General features: G+C 39.2%; 1 protein-coding gene across 1 annotated transcript in view; it reads left to right on the forward strand.

Moving 5' to 3' along the window:
- The first annotated feature begins 3,371 nt into the window (after nt 1–3,371).
- The window catches only part of TAF7L (TATA-box binding protein associated factor 7 like), a 41,892-nt gene continuing 28,468 nt past the window's right edge, over nt 3,372–16,795 (forward strand). Inside the window, 8 exon segments of the mRNA XM_090264074.1 lie at nt 3,372–3,437; nt 4,261–4,339; nt 5,844–5,976; nt 8,470–8,597; nt 8,846–8,904; nt 15,172–15,210; nt 16,014–16,161; nt 16,493–16,635. Of these exon segments, the coding sequence (XP_090120200.1) occupies nt 3,372–3,437; nt 4,261–4,339; nt 5,844–5,976; nt 8,470–8,597; nt 8,846–8,904; nt 15,172–15,210; nt 16,014–16,161; nt 16,493–16,635 (795 nt within the window).

Genomic DNA, 16,795 nt, shown 5'->3' on the forward strand with positions numbered 1-16,795 from the left:
TGCAATTACGTTTAGATAACTGTTTCACAATAGAAACTTTGTGCCTATAATCTCTAACAGGCACACGTAATGTCTCTAATCTTATCGCTATGTCTTTAAGGAGGATATATTTTCCGCAGTTTTATAACAGTAATGGAATCTTTCAGGTCACATGACTGAACGCGAAGCCATTTTAGTACCTCAGGTAGGTAGGCCATGGAGTACCCTGAGGAACAGCTCTCCCATATATCAGAAAGTGATTCAACATTAACCACTTCAAAATCAGAAATTATGAGTTCCCAAGATCCCCAAATTCTTGTCGACTTTGGAGCTGAAACTTCAGGTGATTTTGGCACACAAACTGTGCGTGACTATGGCATCAAGCTGATGCCAGAACTCCTCTGGTTAACTTAATGGAAGGAATAGGTACGTGGCTTTACAGCATTTTCACCCAAAAGTTAAGGATATTCTTTGGAAGAAGTTTTTTTTTATATAACTGTGTGACCCCCTTTAGCAGAAATAAGTGGTATAACTTGTGTCCCTGTTCAAAAGATATAAAATAACGACTCTGGAAGAGAGGGTGTGGCGAACGTTAGAGTAACTCGGGCGCGGATTCCAATTATTTAATGCGTTTGAGGGGCGGCATATTTGGCAGGAGGTGAGGAGCAACCATCCGTTTTACAAATATCCCTGTGCACTGTTAAAAGTCCTGTGGCCACTCCGGAGGTCGCCCCTGTGACAAGAGAATTTGTTCTGAAACCTTGTTCCTTGAGATCCCCTAGCTGCCGCCTCCCGGCCCTGCTCAGCGCCCTTAGAGTCTATCTCACACCCCACCCCCAACTTTACCCTCCCCCTTCTCCCCGGGTACGCGGCGACCTGGCCGGGCCTCGAGGCCACCGGCCTGTCAGCTTTTCCAGGCGGCCGCGGAGGCGTGGAGAGGCGGGGCGGGGCGGGGTGTTAACTCGGCCGCTACCTGCCTCTGCACAGTCCACCACTAGCCGCCCGCGGTCTGTCTTCATGACGTGCCACCCAGTAGCCCACTCACGCCGCCTTCGGAACCGCGAAGGCAGAGAAGAGGGTCGCTCCCGCGCCGCCTTTCAGGTGCCGGCGAGAGTCAGCGGAGGGACAGGTGAGTCGGCCTGCTGGAGGGTCCCAGGGCGGGTCACCGCACCGTGCTTCCCTCCTTTGGCAGCCTGAACGGCGAGGCCTGAAGGCTAAGGCCCCCCCTTGATTTTTCCAGGAAATCCGTTCAAAGTCTAGGAGCTGGACTCTTCTTCCCTTGGACGTTTAGTGTCCCTGGGATAAGCATGGAGCAGTCATTGCTTCCAAACTGCAGCCAGCGGCTATGAACATGAGAAAATGCCCATTTTGGCTGATGCTGACTTCAACTACCTGGAGTATGCTGTCAGTCGCCTCCCATCTTGCTATAATTGTAATTCCAAATTTAATTCTACTGACGCGAGATGGAGCTGGGAGGTAAATGGTGGAGAGAGGTCCCATTTACTTAATTATGTATCAAAGAGTGTTTGCTAGGAAAAAAGTGGATATCTATTCTTAAACACTATACAACCAGCTCATTGGATAAATGAAGGTAACAAATTTTGAAAAATATTAAAAGCTCATTTCAACCAGGGTTGTCAACCTTCTCTGAAAGTTTCCATTTTCACATTCTTTCTTTCATAAAACAGAAGTTGCCAGAAAGGCATTGAAATGAACAAAATGTCCTAGTCTTAATTCTGCTGAGAAATCTAAAAGTTACTACTGATTTGATATAATCTTGCTTAGCAGCTAGTTCTTCAAATATCTGTATTTCTGCTCCCAATCTTGTGTTTGTGACTTTTTTGTGCTGTTACGCCACAATCTTCCCAGCCCTAAGATTTTTAATTTGCTTTATTTTAATTAACTTTCCCCCTTATATTTACATTGTATGTGTATAACTGCATGAAGCAAGAAGAAAAAAAATAATTATCACAAATAATCAATGCCTCTCTTTCTCTGTCTTTTTCTCTCTCTCTCACCCTGGCTGTCTGTCTTTCCACTGCTGGCCTCTCTTGTGCTTTCTATGCCTTTCTGGTAGTTTACGAAGTCATACTAAAGGACTGTAACTGGTGAGTGATTTCACCATCAATAGGGTCTCAGACTAACTTGTACATGTTTTTAAAGAAAAGTTCCAGTGCTTTTAAGTGATGTTCGAGTTCAAAACTCAGAGCCCAGTTAATGGTTTACAGAATATTAAGAGCTGTACATTACTTTAACTTAAGGTATATGCTTAAGATTTTATAACTTGGTGTATAGAATAAGGTCCTAAGAGCCTAAGAGAACTTTGTCAGGTTTTATATATGTACATTGCTTTCTTTCCACCTTTGAGAAAAATTTCATCAGAAGTGTGAGCCCAAAATCCCAAAATGCAAGCCACTTCAGATATAGCCCAAATAGATGGAAAATAAGATGAAAAATAAAGATTAGCCTGGAGAGGATTATTCACTTTACAGAAGATGTATTTTTTAAATATATAAATAGATCCATTTAAGGATTTCTTTAAGTAGCTTTTAAGGGTATTTCAAATAAGTTGTGGTGAGGCTTTGTATGAAATAATAGACCCAACATGCTCAATGTAGTGCCTACACACAGAATGCACGCAGTACATTTGATCTTAGCTAAAAGGCTGAGAAGCAATAGAATACACACAGTAAATGTTAGCAATGAATAAATCAAATTATTGTTTCCATTCTTTCATATCACCTTGCAGGAATGTGTCTATTCCATGAAGTTAGCTGTACTTATATATATAGCCTAATCATAAGAACTAGACTTTTCCTGAAGTAGCTCTGAACTATATGCTGGCTCTAGTCATAAAAAACTGCCCACTTTCCTATGGTATTATTTAATTCCTGCCAATCCATTAAGGTGAATGAAATATTGAAAATTAAGTTCTTGTTTTTTTTAATCGTCATAGAATATTTCTGCCAGTTGTTTGGGGTTTGATTTTGAACTTTTGTTGGCGTTCTCCATGCAGAAGCATGTAGTTTGTTTCTGTTGCCCCCGCACGGTGTTGGTGAAACTGTAGTACTTTACTTGAGAGTCTAAGACCATCATTAAAAAGACTAAATCATGTTTCATAACAGCTCTGAATTTATTTGTTATCATGCTATTTGAATTAATTTTTTAAAATCTTCACATATTGTAGGAGAGATGAAGTCACTTTTAGAAATAATAAAGTTATTTCGAATAAAGTATTTCAGAACTGCACACACACACACCATTCCAGTGAAGATTGTGGACAAAATCTTGTATAATTTAACCAGTAATACCAGAAGTGGTCAGCAGAGGGAGAAAGAGGAGTTTTTGGTGACTTGGTTCTGTTTTTATTTCCATGAACTCAAAAACAAGAGATGAGTAAAAGCCAGCATGAACCTCCTTACGAAATTGAGAACCAGTTTATATTGCGTCTGCCTCCGGTAAGAAACCTTTACATCTCAAAGCAAATACCTTCAGTGCATAAGTATTAGCTCTGCTTGGATTTTGCAGCATTTCTATTTAAGGTAGGCTATAAAACTGAGAACATATGTTTCCTAGGAATCATGTTCTATTAAGCAGTCCTATCCTAGTGTGTACTCTTTTAGCAGCATTTATTTTGTCCTATACATGCCACCTATCATGTGGGTTGATTTTCTGACAAACAGCTGTAATGATGATAGATTCGGTCACTTATCACAAATACTAATAGATTGCCCATTGGACAGCCAAGATAAGAAAGACTCTTCTAAAATCCTTTCTGCTACCTCAGAAGGGCCAGTGAGAGGGACCAGCACTGTGTCCTACAAATTCAATACCATGCAAGGCTGTTGAAGATCTTCTCAACATTGTTTTAGGTTCTTTTTCCCCCATTGAGACCTGTATTCAAGTATTATTTGGTCTACAAAACCGACTTAAGGATGGGTTTCAGAAAGCTATTTCCCCAGATAGGGTTAATTAATGTACTCAGTAAACTGCAGCTAAGCCTTTCCTTAGTAACTACAACTGAAGGGCAGCGGTGACAGACAGGAATATAGAGCTGGGCGAAGGTATTAAGTGTAGCTATTAAAAGACAACAATGAGATTAGTCAGCCTCATCCTAACTTGACTTGTACAATGCACAGAATCTCATGGTACATGACATTGTTTCTAACGTTTGGGAAGTTTTAGGTTTTATTTAAAGAGGACTATCTGTGACATATCTGTTCTATTATCTGCCAAGTAGTCAATTTATCCTTCTGATTTGTCAATTTACCTCCTTTTTAGGAACATGCTGCTACTGTCAGGGAAATGATACAATCCGGAAATGTAGCCATGAAGGATAAACTAAAAATTGACTTATCCTGTAAGTAGTTCATATTCATTCACCATACACTGAGCAGTAATTTATTAAGGGATTGCTCTGTGCCAGGTGTTCTACTCCATATTAAGGATGTGACAAAGAATAGAATGTGGTCTCCACCCTCATGGACTCCAAGAGAGGCTTAAGTCATTCCCATCTCTTTTTTTAAGAGGAAAGGAAGTAGATATTATGCAAGTTAAGGTAATTATCAGTATGTGTAAGGAACAACTTGGGGGTCAACTGTGGGCTTTGAATATTGCAATTGTCTCCTGCATGCAAAGCTTTGTGATTTCTCACTATGACAAAGTACTGTTCTTTGTTTACAAAGGTGACATACCTTTCTCTCTTTTCCATGACATTTATTAGGTTTTTTAAAGGCAGAGAGGTAGAACCTATGCCAACTGCAAATCTGTGCGTATGTGCATTTAAACTGTGGTTATCACTTTAACTTCAATTCTAGCTGGATCAACTGCAGAAGGTTTCTTGTTATAGAATGTTCTTTTGTTCAGCTAATTTTACATGACAATGCATGTATTTATTCAATAAAACTTTTATGCTAAAAATAAAATAAAATAATATATATAAAGAAAGAAATAAAAAATGATCCATAAGTCCACCACTCTAGAAGCCCTATTGACATTTTTAGAAAGAGCAATAATAGTTTATGGCTAGAAAATTCAGATAAGATAGCAAAGTTCAAAAGAAAGAGTGAAACTCTCCTTCACAGTGCCCCCAAATCAATGCCAAAGATAACTAATATTAACCCTTTCTCCTTGTGTTTCATTACAGACAAAACTTCTATGCATAATACCAACATTTAAGTAATCTATGTTTTTAAAGTTAATTTACACAAAAAGGATTATGTCATACATGGTTCTGCATTTTTCTTTTTATCACTTACTGTTAGAAGATTACACTTGAATCCGAAAAAGATATCCATGTTTGAGACATCTGGGCAGGAATCAGAGGTGTCAGTATATATGGTGTGTGTGTGTGTGTGTGTGTTTGTATTTATTTCTCCCAGTATGTGGCAATTGTGTAGAATTTTATTTTTTTGAAGTTAACTAGAGGTTATAACTTGACACTTAATTAGCACCATTCTGGGATCAACCCTTCCCTCACCTGACCCTTTGAAAACACCCATGCATGACATGATTGAATGCTTCTTATGCTTTCAAAATGAATGGGTTTGAATAAATGGAGTTTGAATTTCAGGATGAAAATGGAACATTTACTACTTTATCTACATTTAATTCACAAGCATTACTAAGGACATTTGCTACTTTTGATCAAGTGACATAAACTGGGAGAATAAAGCGCTCCATATATTTTGCTTTCTTTTCTCTGGAGAGTTAACTAATTGCATGCACAATCCTAGCATTATGAGAAATAGTAGATTTCACTGAAAGACTAGTTTGTTCCACACATGTCTTCATTATTTAAACCCTAGGAGGTTTAAGACTACATTGGGAAGATGTCAACTTTAATCTTTCCTGCTTCTCTTCAACTGATGGACATCACACAACAGTTGAGGTGAAAGATGTCTCACTAACTGCTAAGATGGTTGACTTGCCTTGCGTTATCGGAAGCCTGAAAACTCTGGACAACAAAATCTTTTATAAAATGGCAGATGTTTCCCAGGTATGAATAATCTTTTTAACCTGATAATAGTTTTTATTATTATTATTTTAAATATGTTATTCATTATACTGTTACAATTGTCCCAATTTCCCTTCCCTCTGCTCTCCTCCACCCAGCGGCGCCCCTCCCTCCAGTTGTCCCCCTCTTTTAGTCCATGTCCGTTGGTTGTGCATATAGTTCTTCTCAACCTCTTCCTGTCTGTTCCATTCTTTCCTACTATGCTTCTTTATTCCTGTACTATCTCCCTCCCTCTCCCCCTTCCCCCTCCCTGCTGACCTCCCCCCAGTATGTTCCCCATACGTATAGTTCTTTTTCCACTCTCGTTGCCTATTTAGTTTGCCTTTATTTCGATTCCCTAGCTTCTGTTGTTGGTTCTTGTGATGCAGTTTTCATTTTAATGTTCATAGTTTTGATCCTCCTTTTTCTAAACCAGTCCCTTTAACATCTCATATAACAGTGGTTTGGATCTAATGAACTCTTTCAGTTTTATTTTGTCCTGGAACCACGTTCTCTGCCCTTCTATTCTGAATGACAGTTTCACTGGATAGAGTATTCGTGGCTGTAAGTTTTGGATTTTCATTACTTTGAATATTTCTTACCAGTCCCTTCTTGCCTGCAGGGTCTCCCTTGAGAAGTCAGCTGATAGCCTAATTGGGATGACTTTGTACATGATTCTTTTCTTCTCTCTTGTTACTTTTAAGATTCTCTCTTTATCTTTAATTTTTGACAATTTGATTATAGTGTGTTTTGGAGTGTTTCTCCCTGGGTCCAGTTTTTCTGGAACTCTCTGTGCTTCCTGGACATGTAAGTCTATTTCCTTCCCCAAGTTCAAGAAGTTCTGCTTTATTACTTTTTCACATAATTTTTCAATTTCTAGTTCTTCTTCTTCACCCTCTGGCAATCCTATAATCTGTATGTTCGATCTCTTATAGCTGTCCCAGAGGTTTCTGATCCACTCATCACTTTCCTTGCTTTCTGTTTCTTCTTTCCGCACTCGTTTAGTGTTTGTTCCTTCCCTATGTTCCGGTTTGTTGATTTGATCTCTGGATTTTATTTCCTCACCACTTGTCTCATATGTGTTTTCGTTCTTTTCAGTATGAGTGGCTTTCAATCCTTTCTCATCTTGTTCCAAATCTTTTGTTAATTCTGTAAGCCACCTAATGACTATAGCTCTGAATTGAGCCTCTGAAAGGTTTCTTATTTGTTTGTCTGTCAGATTTTTCATCTGCTGCTTTGTGAGCTGCGTCACCGGGATTTCTATAGTTGTCTGCCTCATTTTGACAGATTTGTGTTTTGCTTTGCTTCTTGGGCAGGTTATAGGGGGCGAAGCCCGTGTACTCATCACAAGGCAGTGACTGGCGGCGATTGGCTATCTTTTCCCCCATGCTGTGGTGCTTTGTCATCACTACCCAGCGACCGGTGGTGATCCGCAACCTATTTCTCGGCGCTGTGGCGCTTTGTGTGGGGGCGGGGGTCCAAATGGATTCCTGCCATTTTTCTCCACTGGGAGACTGGGATCTGTCCTCCCGCCCTCTGGGCCTCACCATCCGAGGCAATGCGGGGGCTGTCTTTCCCAGCGTTGGGGTTGGAAGTTGCTGTGGCTCGACTGTAGCCAGGATTGTTCCCCCTGCCCCTGTCCCTGGTGCTACTGCAAACAGTGCCGCCTGGTTTCTCGCCCCTCCTACCTGTCCGACAAGCACCGCTGGTTTATAACTTTGTACATTGGGCTTCTGTGTAGTTTTATTTTCTGGAATTTCTAGTTATCTTTTGTTTTGAGGTAGTTGTATTCCTTTCTAGTTGTAGAGAGAGACCGAGTGTGTCAGTCTAAGCCTCCATCTTGGCCGGAAGTCTGAATAAGCTTTCTTAATCTCCTACTTCTCACATCCTTCCAGGAATCCCTTTCTCCCTCCTTTTCTCTTTATTTCAGTGCTCCTTTCCACTTGATGAATGGCTGCTTGTCATTTCTAATTTCCAGCTCAGCTGTGCAAGAATACAATGGCATGTTCTGGTTTGGTGTTTGATCCATAACTTTTCACTATTTTATTTTATCCATATAGCTTTTAGAGCCCCCTGTTTGCCACTTATAGTGACTTTCATTATTTGAAAAATATGAGCATCTGAGATTTTCTTCCGACCTTTCTGCTGTATGCTTTTAACTGTGGAGATTTACACTGGTTCTTATCCATCATTTCTACTCTTGATTTTTTGTTTCCTTTCTAAAGCAAAATGCTAGGATATATCTGTTTCCAACATATTTCTCTTGCAATGGTAAACACTCAAGCTAAAAAAAACCCACTCAGAGTCCATATACAGTGCTTCCAAGATACAGAGTGAATAAATATGAATGTATGTAATACTTGGTTTTCTGGAAATGCTAAGTAACATTGTTATTGCTTCTATGCTTCAGGGCATCTGGTGGTAAGAATGATTATGATTCATTACTAACTCAAGATTTGTGGCCATACTCAACTTTTTTGTCTTTGTTAAATGTTAATGCTTGTGTGCCCTGCTGATGGTGATCTCCACTCTTCTCCAGAAGAACCAGTTACCTCTACTGATCTTGAAGGAATCAAGAAAAATGAAAAGGCAAGACAGAAAAAATACGCCTGGAAGCATGGCAGTAAATCACCAGCCCTTTTTCTCATTCTGGCTGACTACATTTATCTGGTGAATCCTAATTACTTATGAATCAGAGACCCATTTACCACAGTTAGGTGTTTGGTTCATTAGGCACCCAGATACTCTTAAAGGAATGAGTCATGTCCTGAGCCAGTAGTTTATAACATGACCTTTCTCTTTATCAAATTCAGATAGATATGTGACTACCATCAGTATTATATATGTTTCACTATGTTGAATTTATTTTAGTTATTCCACCACTTAAGAATTTCAGAAAGAAAAGGTTCTGCGAAACAACAAAAAGATTAGTTGCATGCTATTTATATGTCTACTGGGTGGATTGGAAAAGTATTATGAGTGAAGGGAAAAGAGAAGCAATCCATTGGGGATTAATCTATTCATTCACTTATATGTTCAATAAACATTTGAGTGTGAGCTAAATGGTAGGCACTGTGTGCTAGCAATTGGGATATATAGTAAAGAAAAATCAACCTGATCCTTGAGGTTATAAGCTTGTCCTTTAGGGACCTGTTTATTTCTTGAATCTGAAATTTCTGCTAATGCTTTTAGTTTTCAATTCTAATATTTAGTTTTAAAGTGAACCCATCCAACACTTGAGAACTGGGAATTGTGGTTATATTCCTAACCTTACCTCAGATGTTTAGAACCTTGGGCAAGCTACAGTACTGAGGTTTGGTTTTATGTTTTAATTAAGTGTTTTATCTTGAAATAATTGTAGAGTCACATACAGTTGTAAGAAATAAAAGGGAGATACGATGAACTCTTTACCCAGTTTTCTCCATTGTAACTTTTTGAAGAATTATAGGACAATATCACACAGAGGAAATTGACATTATTAGATTTCACCAATCTTATTCAGATTTCTCAAGTTTTACTTATAGTCCTCTGTGTGTGTGTTTAGTTTTATGCAGTTTTATCGTATGTGTATGTTCAGGTATCTACCTACACAGTCAAGATATTAAATTGTTCTGTCACCACAAGGATCCCTCATCTTGGCCTTTTATATACACACTCACCTCCTACCTACCTATATCTTCAGTCAGTCTCTAACTTCTGATAATTACTAACATGTTCTCCATCTCTATAATTTTCTCATTTTGAGAATGTCATATAAATGGGAACCTGCCCTTAATATCTGTACAAGTTGTTGCATGTATGCATAGTTCATTCCCTTTTATTACTGAGTAATTCCATGATATGAATGTACAACAGCTTGTTTAACTGTTCACCCATTAAAAGACATCTGGGTTGTTTCCAGTTGTTGACTATTATAAATAAAACTGTGAGCAGGTTTTTGTGTGAGCATAAGTATTCATTTCTTTCTTCTTCTTTTTTTTAATTTTTAAGTATATTTTATTAATTATGTTGTTACAGTATCACAGTTTTTCCCCTTTGCTCCCCTCTGCCCAGTACCGACCTTCCCTCCAGCAATCCCCCCCCAACTTAGTTCATGTCCATGGGTTGTGCATATAAGTTCTTTGGTTTCACCCTTTCCTATATTATTCATAACTTCCCTATGTCTATTTTGTACTAGCCTACTATGCTTCTTAGTCTCTGCACCATTTCCCCATTTCTCCCCCTCCCCCCTCACAGCTGATAACCCTCCAAATGATCTTCATACCTATGATTCTGTTCCTCTTCTGGTTTGCTTAGTTGGATTTTTAAAAAAATTTTTAGATTCAGTTGTTAATAGTTGTGAGTTTGTTGTCATTTTAATGTTCATAATTTTGATCTTCTTTTTCTTAAGTAAGTCCCTTTGACATTTCATATAATAATAGTTTGGTGATGATGAGTTCATTAAGCCTTACCTTGTCTGGGAAGCACTTTATCTGCCCTTCCATTCTAAGTGATATATTTGCTGGATAGAGTAATCTTGGTTGTAAATCCTTGCTTTTCATTGCCTTGAATACTTCTTGCCAGTCCCTTCTTGCCTGCAAAGTTTCTTTTGAGAAATCAGCTGAAAGTCTTATAGACACCCCTTTGTAGGTAACTCTGCTTTTCTCTTGTTGCTTTTAAGATTCTCTCTTTGTCTTGAACCTTTGGCATTTTAATTATGATGTGTCTTGGTGTGATCCTTTTTGGGTCTAGCTTGTTCGGGACTCTCTGTGCTTCCTGGACTTGTATGTTTATTTCCTTCACAAATTTTGGGAGTTTTCCTTCATTATTTTCTCACATAAGTTTTCAATTTCTTGCTCTTCCCCTTCTTCTTCGGGCACCCCTATGGTTCAGATGTTTGCACTTTTAGAGTTGTCCCAGAGGTTCCTAGGCCTCTCCTCATTTTTTTCAGTTCTTGTTTCCTCATTCTGTACTGGTTGACTGTTTTTTTCTTCCTTATGTTCCAAATCATTGATTTGAACCTGGGTTTCCTTCCCTTCACCACTGATTTTGTGTGGATTTTCCTTCATTTCATTTAGAGCAGCTTTCACTTCTTCCCTTATGCGTTTGCCATACTTAAGGATATCTGTCAAATTAGGCACATTTTCTATCACTATTTTTTTACATAAGTTTTCAATTTCTTGCTTTTTTTCTTCTCTTTCTGGCATTCCTATGATTCAGATGCCGGAACTTTTGGAGATGTCCCAGAGTCTTCTTATTTTCTCCCTTTCTTCTTTTTTTTAATTTATTTTTTATTTTTTTTTTAATGTGTTTTATTGATTATAATATTACATTTGTGCCAATTTCCCTTCCCTCTGCTCCCCTCCACCCGGTGGCCCCCCTCCCTCCAGTTGTCCCCCCCTTTTAGATCATGTCCATTAGTTGTGCATACAGTTCTTCTCAACCTCTCTCTGTCTATTCCATTCCCTCCTACCATGATCCTTAATTCCTATATCATCTCCCTCCCTCTCCCCATTCCCCCTCCCTGTTGACCTCCCCCCAATATGTTCCCCGTACCTATAGTTCTTTTTCCACTTTCGTTGCCTGTTTAGTTTGCCTTTGTTTCAATTCCCTAGCTTCTGTTGTTTCTTGTGATGCAGTTTTCATTTTAGATTTCATTGTCTTGATCCTCCTTTTTCTAAACCAGTCCCTTTAACATCTCATATAACAGTGGTTTGGATCTAATGAACTCTTTCAGTTTTATTTTGTCCTGGAAACACTTTCTCTGTCCTTCTATTCTGAATGACAATTTCGCTGGATAGAGTATTCGTGGTTGTAGGTTTTGGATTTTCATTACTTTGAATATTTCTTGCCAGTCCCTTCTTGCCTGCAGGGTCTCCCTTGAGAAGTCAGCTGATAGTCTAATTGGGACCCCTTTGTATATAATTCTTTTCTTCTCTCTTGTTACTTTTAAGATTCTCTCTTTATCTTTAATTTTTGACATTTTGATTATAATGTGTCTTGGAGTGGTTCTCCCTGGGTCCAGTTTTTTTGGAACTCTCTGTGCTTCCTGGACCTGTAAGTCTATTTCCTTCCCCAAGTCTGGGAAGTTCTCCTTTATTATATTTTCACTCAATTTTTCAAGTTCTAGTTCATCTTCCTTGCTCTCTGGCAAACCAATGATTCTTACGTTGGGCCTTTTATAGCTGTCCCAGTGGTTTTTGATCCTCTCATCGTTGCTTCCCATTTCCTGTCTCTGCATTGGTTGACTGCTTGTTCCTTCTCCATATTCCAGTTTGTTGAAATGAACTCTGGATTTTTTTTCCTCACCATCTGTCTCGTATGTGGTTTTGTTCCTTTCGTTATGAGTGTTTTTCGCTTCTTTCTCATCTTTTTCCAGATCTTTTGTGAATTCTGTAAGCCACCTGATAACAATGGCCCAGAACTGAGCATCTGACAGGTTTCTTATCTGTTCATCTGTCAGGTTCTTTATCTGTTGCCTGGTGAGCTGTGCCACCGGGATTTCTATAGTTGTCTGCCTCATTTTGACAGATGCGTTTTGTTTTCTTGGGCTGGCTGTAGGGGGCAGTGCCTGTGTACTCGTAAAGACCCAGCGACCGGCGCCGTTCGGCAACCTTTCTTGCTGTGCCGTGGTGCTTTGTCGTCACAATCCAGCGACCGGTGCCTGTCCGCGACCTATTTCGCAGCCCTGTGGCGCTTTCTTTGGGGGCGGGGGTCCAAGATGGATTCACACAGTTATTCCGCTAGGAGACCGGGATCCGTCCTCCCGCCCCCCTGGGCCTCACTGTTCAAGGTGATGTGGTGGCTGCTTTCCCCAGCGTTGGGGTCGCGAGCTGCCGGGGGTTCGACTGCAGCCTGGGTTGTTCTCCCCGCTGCTGTCCCAGGTGCGACCGCAAACAGCGCCGCCCCCTTTCGCTCTTACCTGCCCAGAGGGCGCCGCTGGTTTATAACTTCATATGTTGGGCTTCCGTGTAGTTTTATTTTCTAGAATTTCTAGTTATCCTTTGTTTTGAAGTAGTTGTATTCCTCTCTAGTTGTAGAGGGAGACCTAGCGCGTCCGTCTAAGCCTCCATCTTGGCCGGAAGTCCAATCCCCCTTTCTTCTTTTTTGATCCTTGTTTCTTCATTCTGTTCTGGTTGATTCTTTATCTCTTCTTTATGTTCCAAATTGTTGACTTGAATCCTGTGGGTTTTTCTGTATTTCACTTAGTGTAGTCTTTATTTCTTCCCTTATGCTTTTGTTGTACTTAATGAGTTTTCTGATCACCCTTATCACCAGTGTTTTGAAATGTGCATCTGATAAGTTGGCTATCTCCACTTTGTTTAGTTCTTTTTCTGGGATTTTGTCCTGTTCTTTCATTTGGGCCATATTCCTTTGTCTCCTCAATTTAGCAGCCTCCCTGTGTTTGTTTCTATGTACTTAGTAGAGCTGCTTTGACTCCCTGTCTTAGCTTACATGTTAAGTTGTATGGTGTTGAACGTTAGGTAATCACCAGGGCAAGGCAACTCACTTTTCCACTTTGTGGCTCTGTATGTTGCGGAGGGGTCAGAGAGGGGACAATGCCACTGCCTGGATGCTGAAGGCTTGCTTGGCACTCACCCATTTCCAGTCATTTCAACCCTTTCCCATATGTGACTGGCACCCTTCTAACTGTTACCCTGGTGGTGGTTCCCAAACTGGGTTTGCATATGTTTTGGGACTATGTGGGTTCTTTAAACAGACTCTCTTGAGTGACCGGCAGTTTCTTCTGCTGCCTCAACTCCCACTGGTTTTACAGCCAGAAGTTATGAGGCTTTATTTTCCTGGCACTGAAACCCTGGGCTGCACAGTTTGGCCTGGGGTTAGGATTGCTCATTCCCAAGGTATCCCTCTGAATTTTTATCCACCACACGTGAATGTGGTACCACCCATTCTGCTGGCCACAGACCATTGCCTCACCACCACCACACTGTGTCATCTCTTCCCTGGCTCCTTGCCTCTGCCCCTCCTACCCATCTGGATTAATATGGCTTCTTTAAATCCTTCATTGTCAGCCTTCCATACAGTTTGATTTTCTGTCAGTTTTAGGTGTTTTTTTGTTTGTTTGTTTTGAGGTTAGTTATGATCCTTCTTATGGTTGTGCAAAGAGGTGAGGTATGCCTCCATGTTGACCGTGTAGCTGGTCTTTTCATCTTCCTCACAGGGTCTGTCAAAGAGCAACAGTTTTTTGTTTGATGAGATCTAGTTTATTAATTTTTCTTGTTAAGGATTTTGCTTTCTGTGCCAAGTAAAAGAACTCTCTGCCCAATACAAAGCCTGAAGATTTTATATCTTTTTTCTGAAAGTTGTGCATTTTACATTTGAGTGTGCAATTTGTTTTTTAGTTAATATTTGTAAAATGTGTAAAGTTTAGTTCAAGGTTCTTCTTCTTCTTCTTCTTCTTCTTCTTTTTTTTTTTTTTTTTTTTTTTTGCCTTTACATGTCCAATTGCTCCAGCACCATTTTTTTAAAGGCTGTCCTTCTTCCATTGTATTTCTATATCATTTTAAAAGATTTTATTTTTTTATTTTTAGAGAGAAGGGAAGGGAGGAAGAGAGGGAGAGAAACACCAATGTGTGGTTGCCTCTCATGTGCCTCCAATGAGGGACCTGGCCTGCAACTCAGGCATGTGCTCTGACTGGGAATTGGACTGGCAACCCCTTGGTTCTCAGGCCAGTGCTCAATCCCTGAAGCACACCAGCCAGTGCCCTCCATTGTATTTTTTTGTACCTTTGTCAAAAATTATTTGGACATATTTGTGTGAGTCTCTTTCTGGGTTCCCTGTGTTGTTCCATTAATCTATGTGTTGATCCCTCCTGTACCTATGCAATGTCATGAAATCAAGAAGACTGTTATCACTTTATTTGTCTTTGTCAATATTGCTTTAACCTTACTATAGCCTCTACCTTTCCATATCAATTTGATAATAAGTTTTGTCTATGTTTATAGAAAAGCCTTGCTGGAATTTTGATAACAATTGTATCGAACGTATAGAATAATCTGGGGAGAATTGACATCTTTACTAGTCTTTCAATCTATGAACATAGTTGTCTTGGCTTTTACACTTTCAGACAAAAGCATTCGTTGAGTGCCTACTAAATGTAAACCTAAGTTAAAAATAGTTTTAGAACTCTAAGCTTTAGTGAAGTATGACAGTTGTACTCTAACTTCATTGTTTATTGTGTTTTATTTTATAGCAGGCTGAATTCAAACAAGTTGAAGAAGTCAGCCTTACTGAGGTAGAGCAGTCATAATATATAACTTTATTGTTTTCTCTTATTATGTTGTATTTCATAACTCATTCAATTCAAACAAATCTAAGAAATCATAGAGGTTACTTTCAAGCCTTTCTTCTCAGTTCTGATCCCCACTATCATACACATATACTGAATTTTATTCACTGAAAAATTAATTCATTGTTTAATGTCTGATAACTACTAGAGGAAATGATATAATTTTGCCAGTGATCCTGTGTATTCTATTCTGCTTTTTTCCCTCTGATATTTATTTTAAAAGGCCATTTCTTAGAAGCCAGGATTTACTTTTACCAGCAGTTGTTTGCAATTGCTTATTCTCTCTCAAAGTTTTAATTTCTATTTGTGGCATGATGAATCAGTTGCTATGGAGATAATTGTCTAAAACTGGATATAAGAGAGAACATGTAGCTAGGATCCTTTTTTTAAAACTAGGAAAACCTCTAATAATAAAGATGTGAGGAAGTGGAATCTGGGAGTTCGGATCTTTAAATCAAATTAGTTCTAAATAACACATAAGAAATTATAGTTATTTGCCAATGTGTTTCAGGCCAAATAATTAATAACTGAGACCTAAGGGTTGCACCCCTGAGAGAAGTCTTTTACATAGAGTTGCTGGATGAAAAAATTAGATGTCTCAAGTAATTTTACTGGGAAAAAAATAAACTTAACACACAAAAATCTAGATCCTGGTCAAGATTCCTTCATAAATAGCATTACTTAAAGAACAAATTTTTCTGGGTGCATATCCTAAAGAGGGCTAATTATTTGAATTTATTTGTATGTAGAAAAGGGGCATCTGTGGGAAACACAGAGTGTTAAATGACACTACTGGTATTCCTCCTGCCCCTACTCTGATCCAATACACTGACTCTCCTGATGTGGAAAAGGAAGTGAAAAAACTGCTGTGTTCTGATGCTGAAGCTGACAGTGCCTGTATCCTTTTATACTAAATATGTTTTGTGTGGTCTGTTCCATCCCATATGCATTTGTTGACAGGCCCTCACTTCTGTATTTGTGTGCTGATTTTGATGTATACAACTTAAAGCTTTTAGAAATGTTACTTTCTAGCTAGAAAGAGTGAATTCATGTAATAAAAATGTATTTACTTGTTTAATTCAATATAAGGCACTTCTCCATACTAGGAATATAGATAGATAGGCCTTAAGTTGGGTTAATATAAACAGCACTTTCAGCAGACGTCCTCTTCCCTTTCAATGGTGTCTTCTTTCTTTTTGCCTTTTCCCTTGACTGCCCTTTCTTTCAGGATGGGAAGTCATTGCTGAAGGTGAAACCAAGGAAATAGAAAGTGAAGGCTCCATTTCAAGCTTTGAGATATCCCCAGGAACAATAATAGCTCATCAGATACATTAATAAAGGCAAATAACAGAAGCTTCAAAGGGGGTAGGTGTTGGCCCTCTGTGAGATCACTTTCCATATCCTTACAGGCTAATTATAGAATGTCTTTGCCCTTCTTTCCTCTTATTGGTCCCTCAATACTTTGCAGGTTTTAATTTGGGGTTGTAATCTCCCATCCATCCCTGGTATTCTAAATCCCTATGGGCCCTTA

The sequence above is a fragment of the Furipterus horrens genome, unplaced genomic scaffold, assembly GCF_987537825.1.
Source record: "Furipterus horrens unplaced genomic scaffold, mFurHor1.1.pri manual_scaffold_17, whole genome shotgun sequence".
Classification (NCBI taxonomy): Eukaryota; Metazoa; Chordata; class Mammalia; order Chiroptera; family Furipteridae; genus Furipterus; species Furipterus horrens.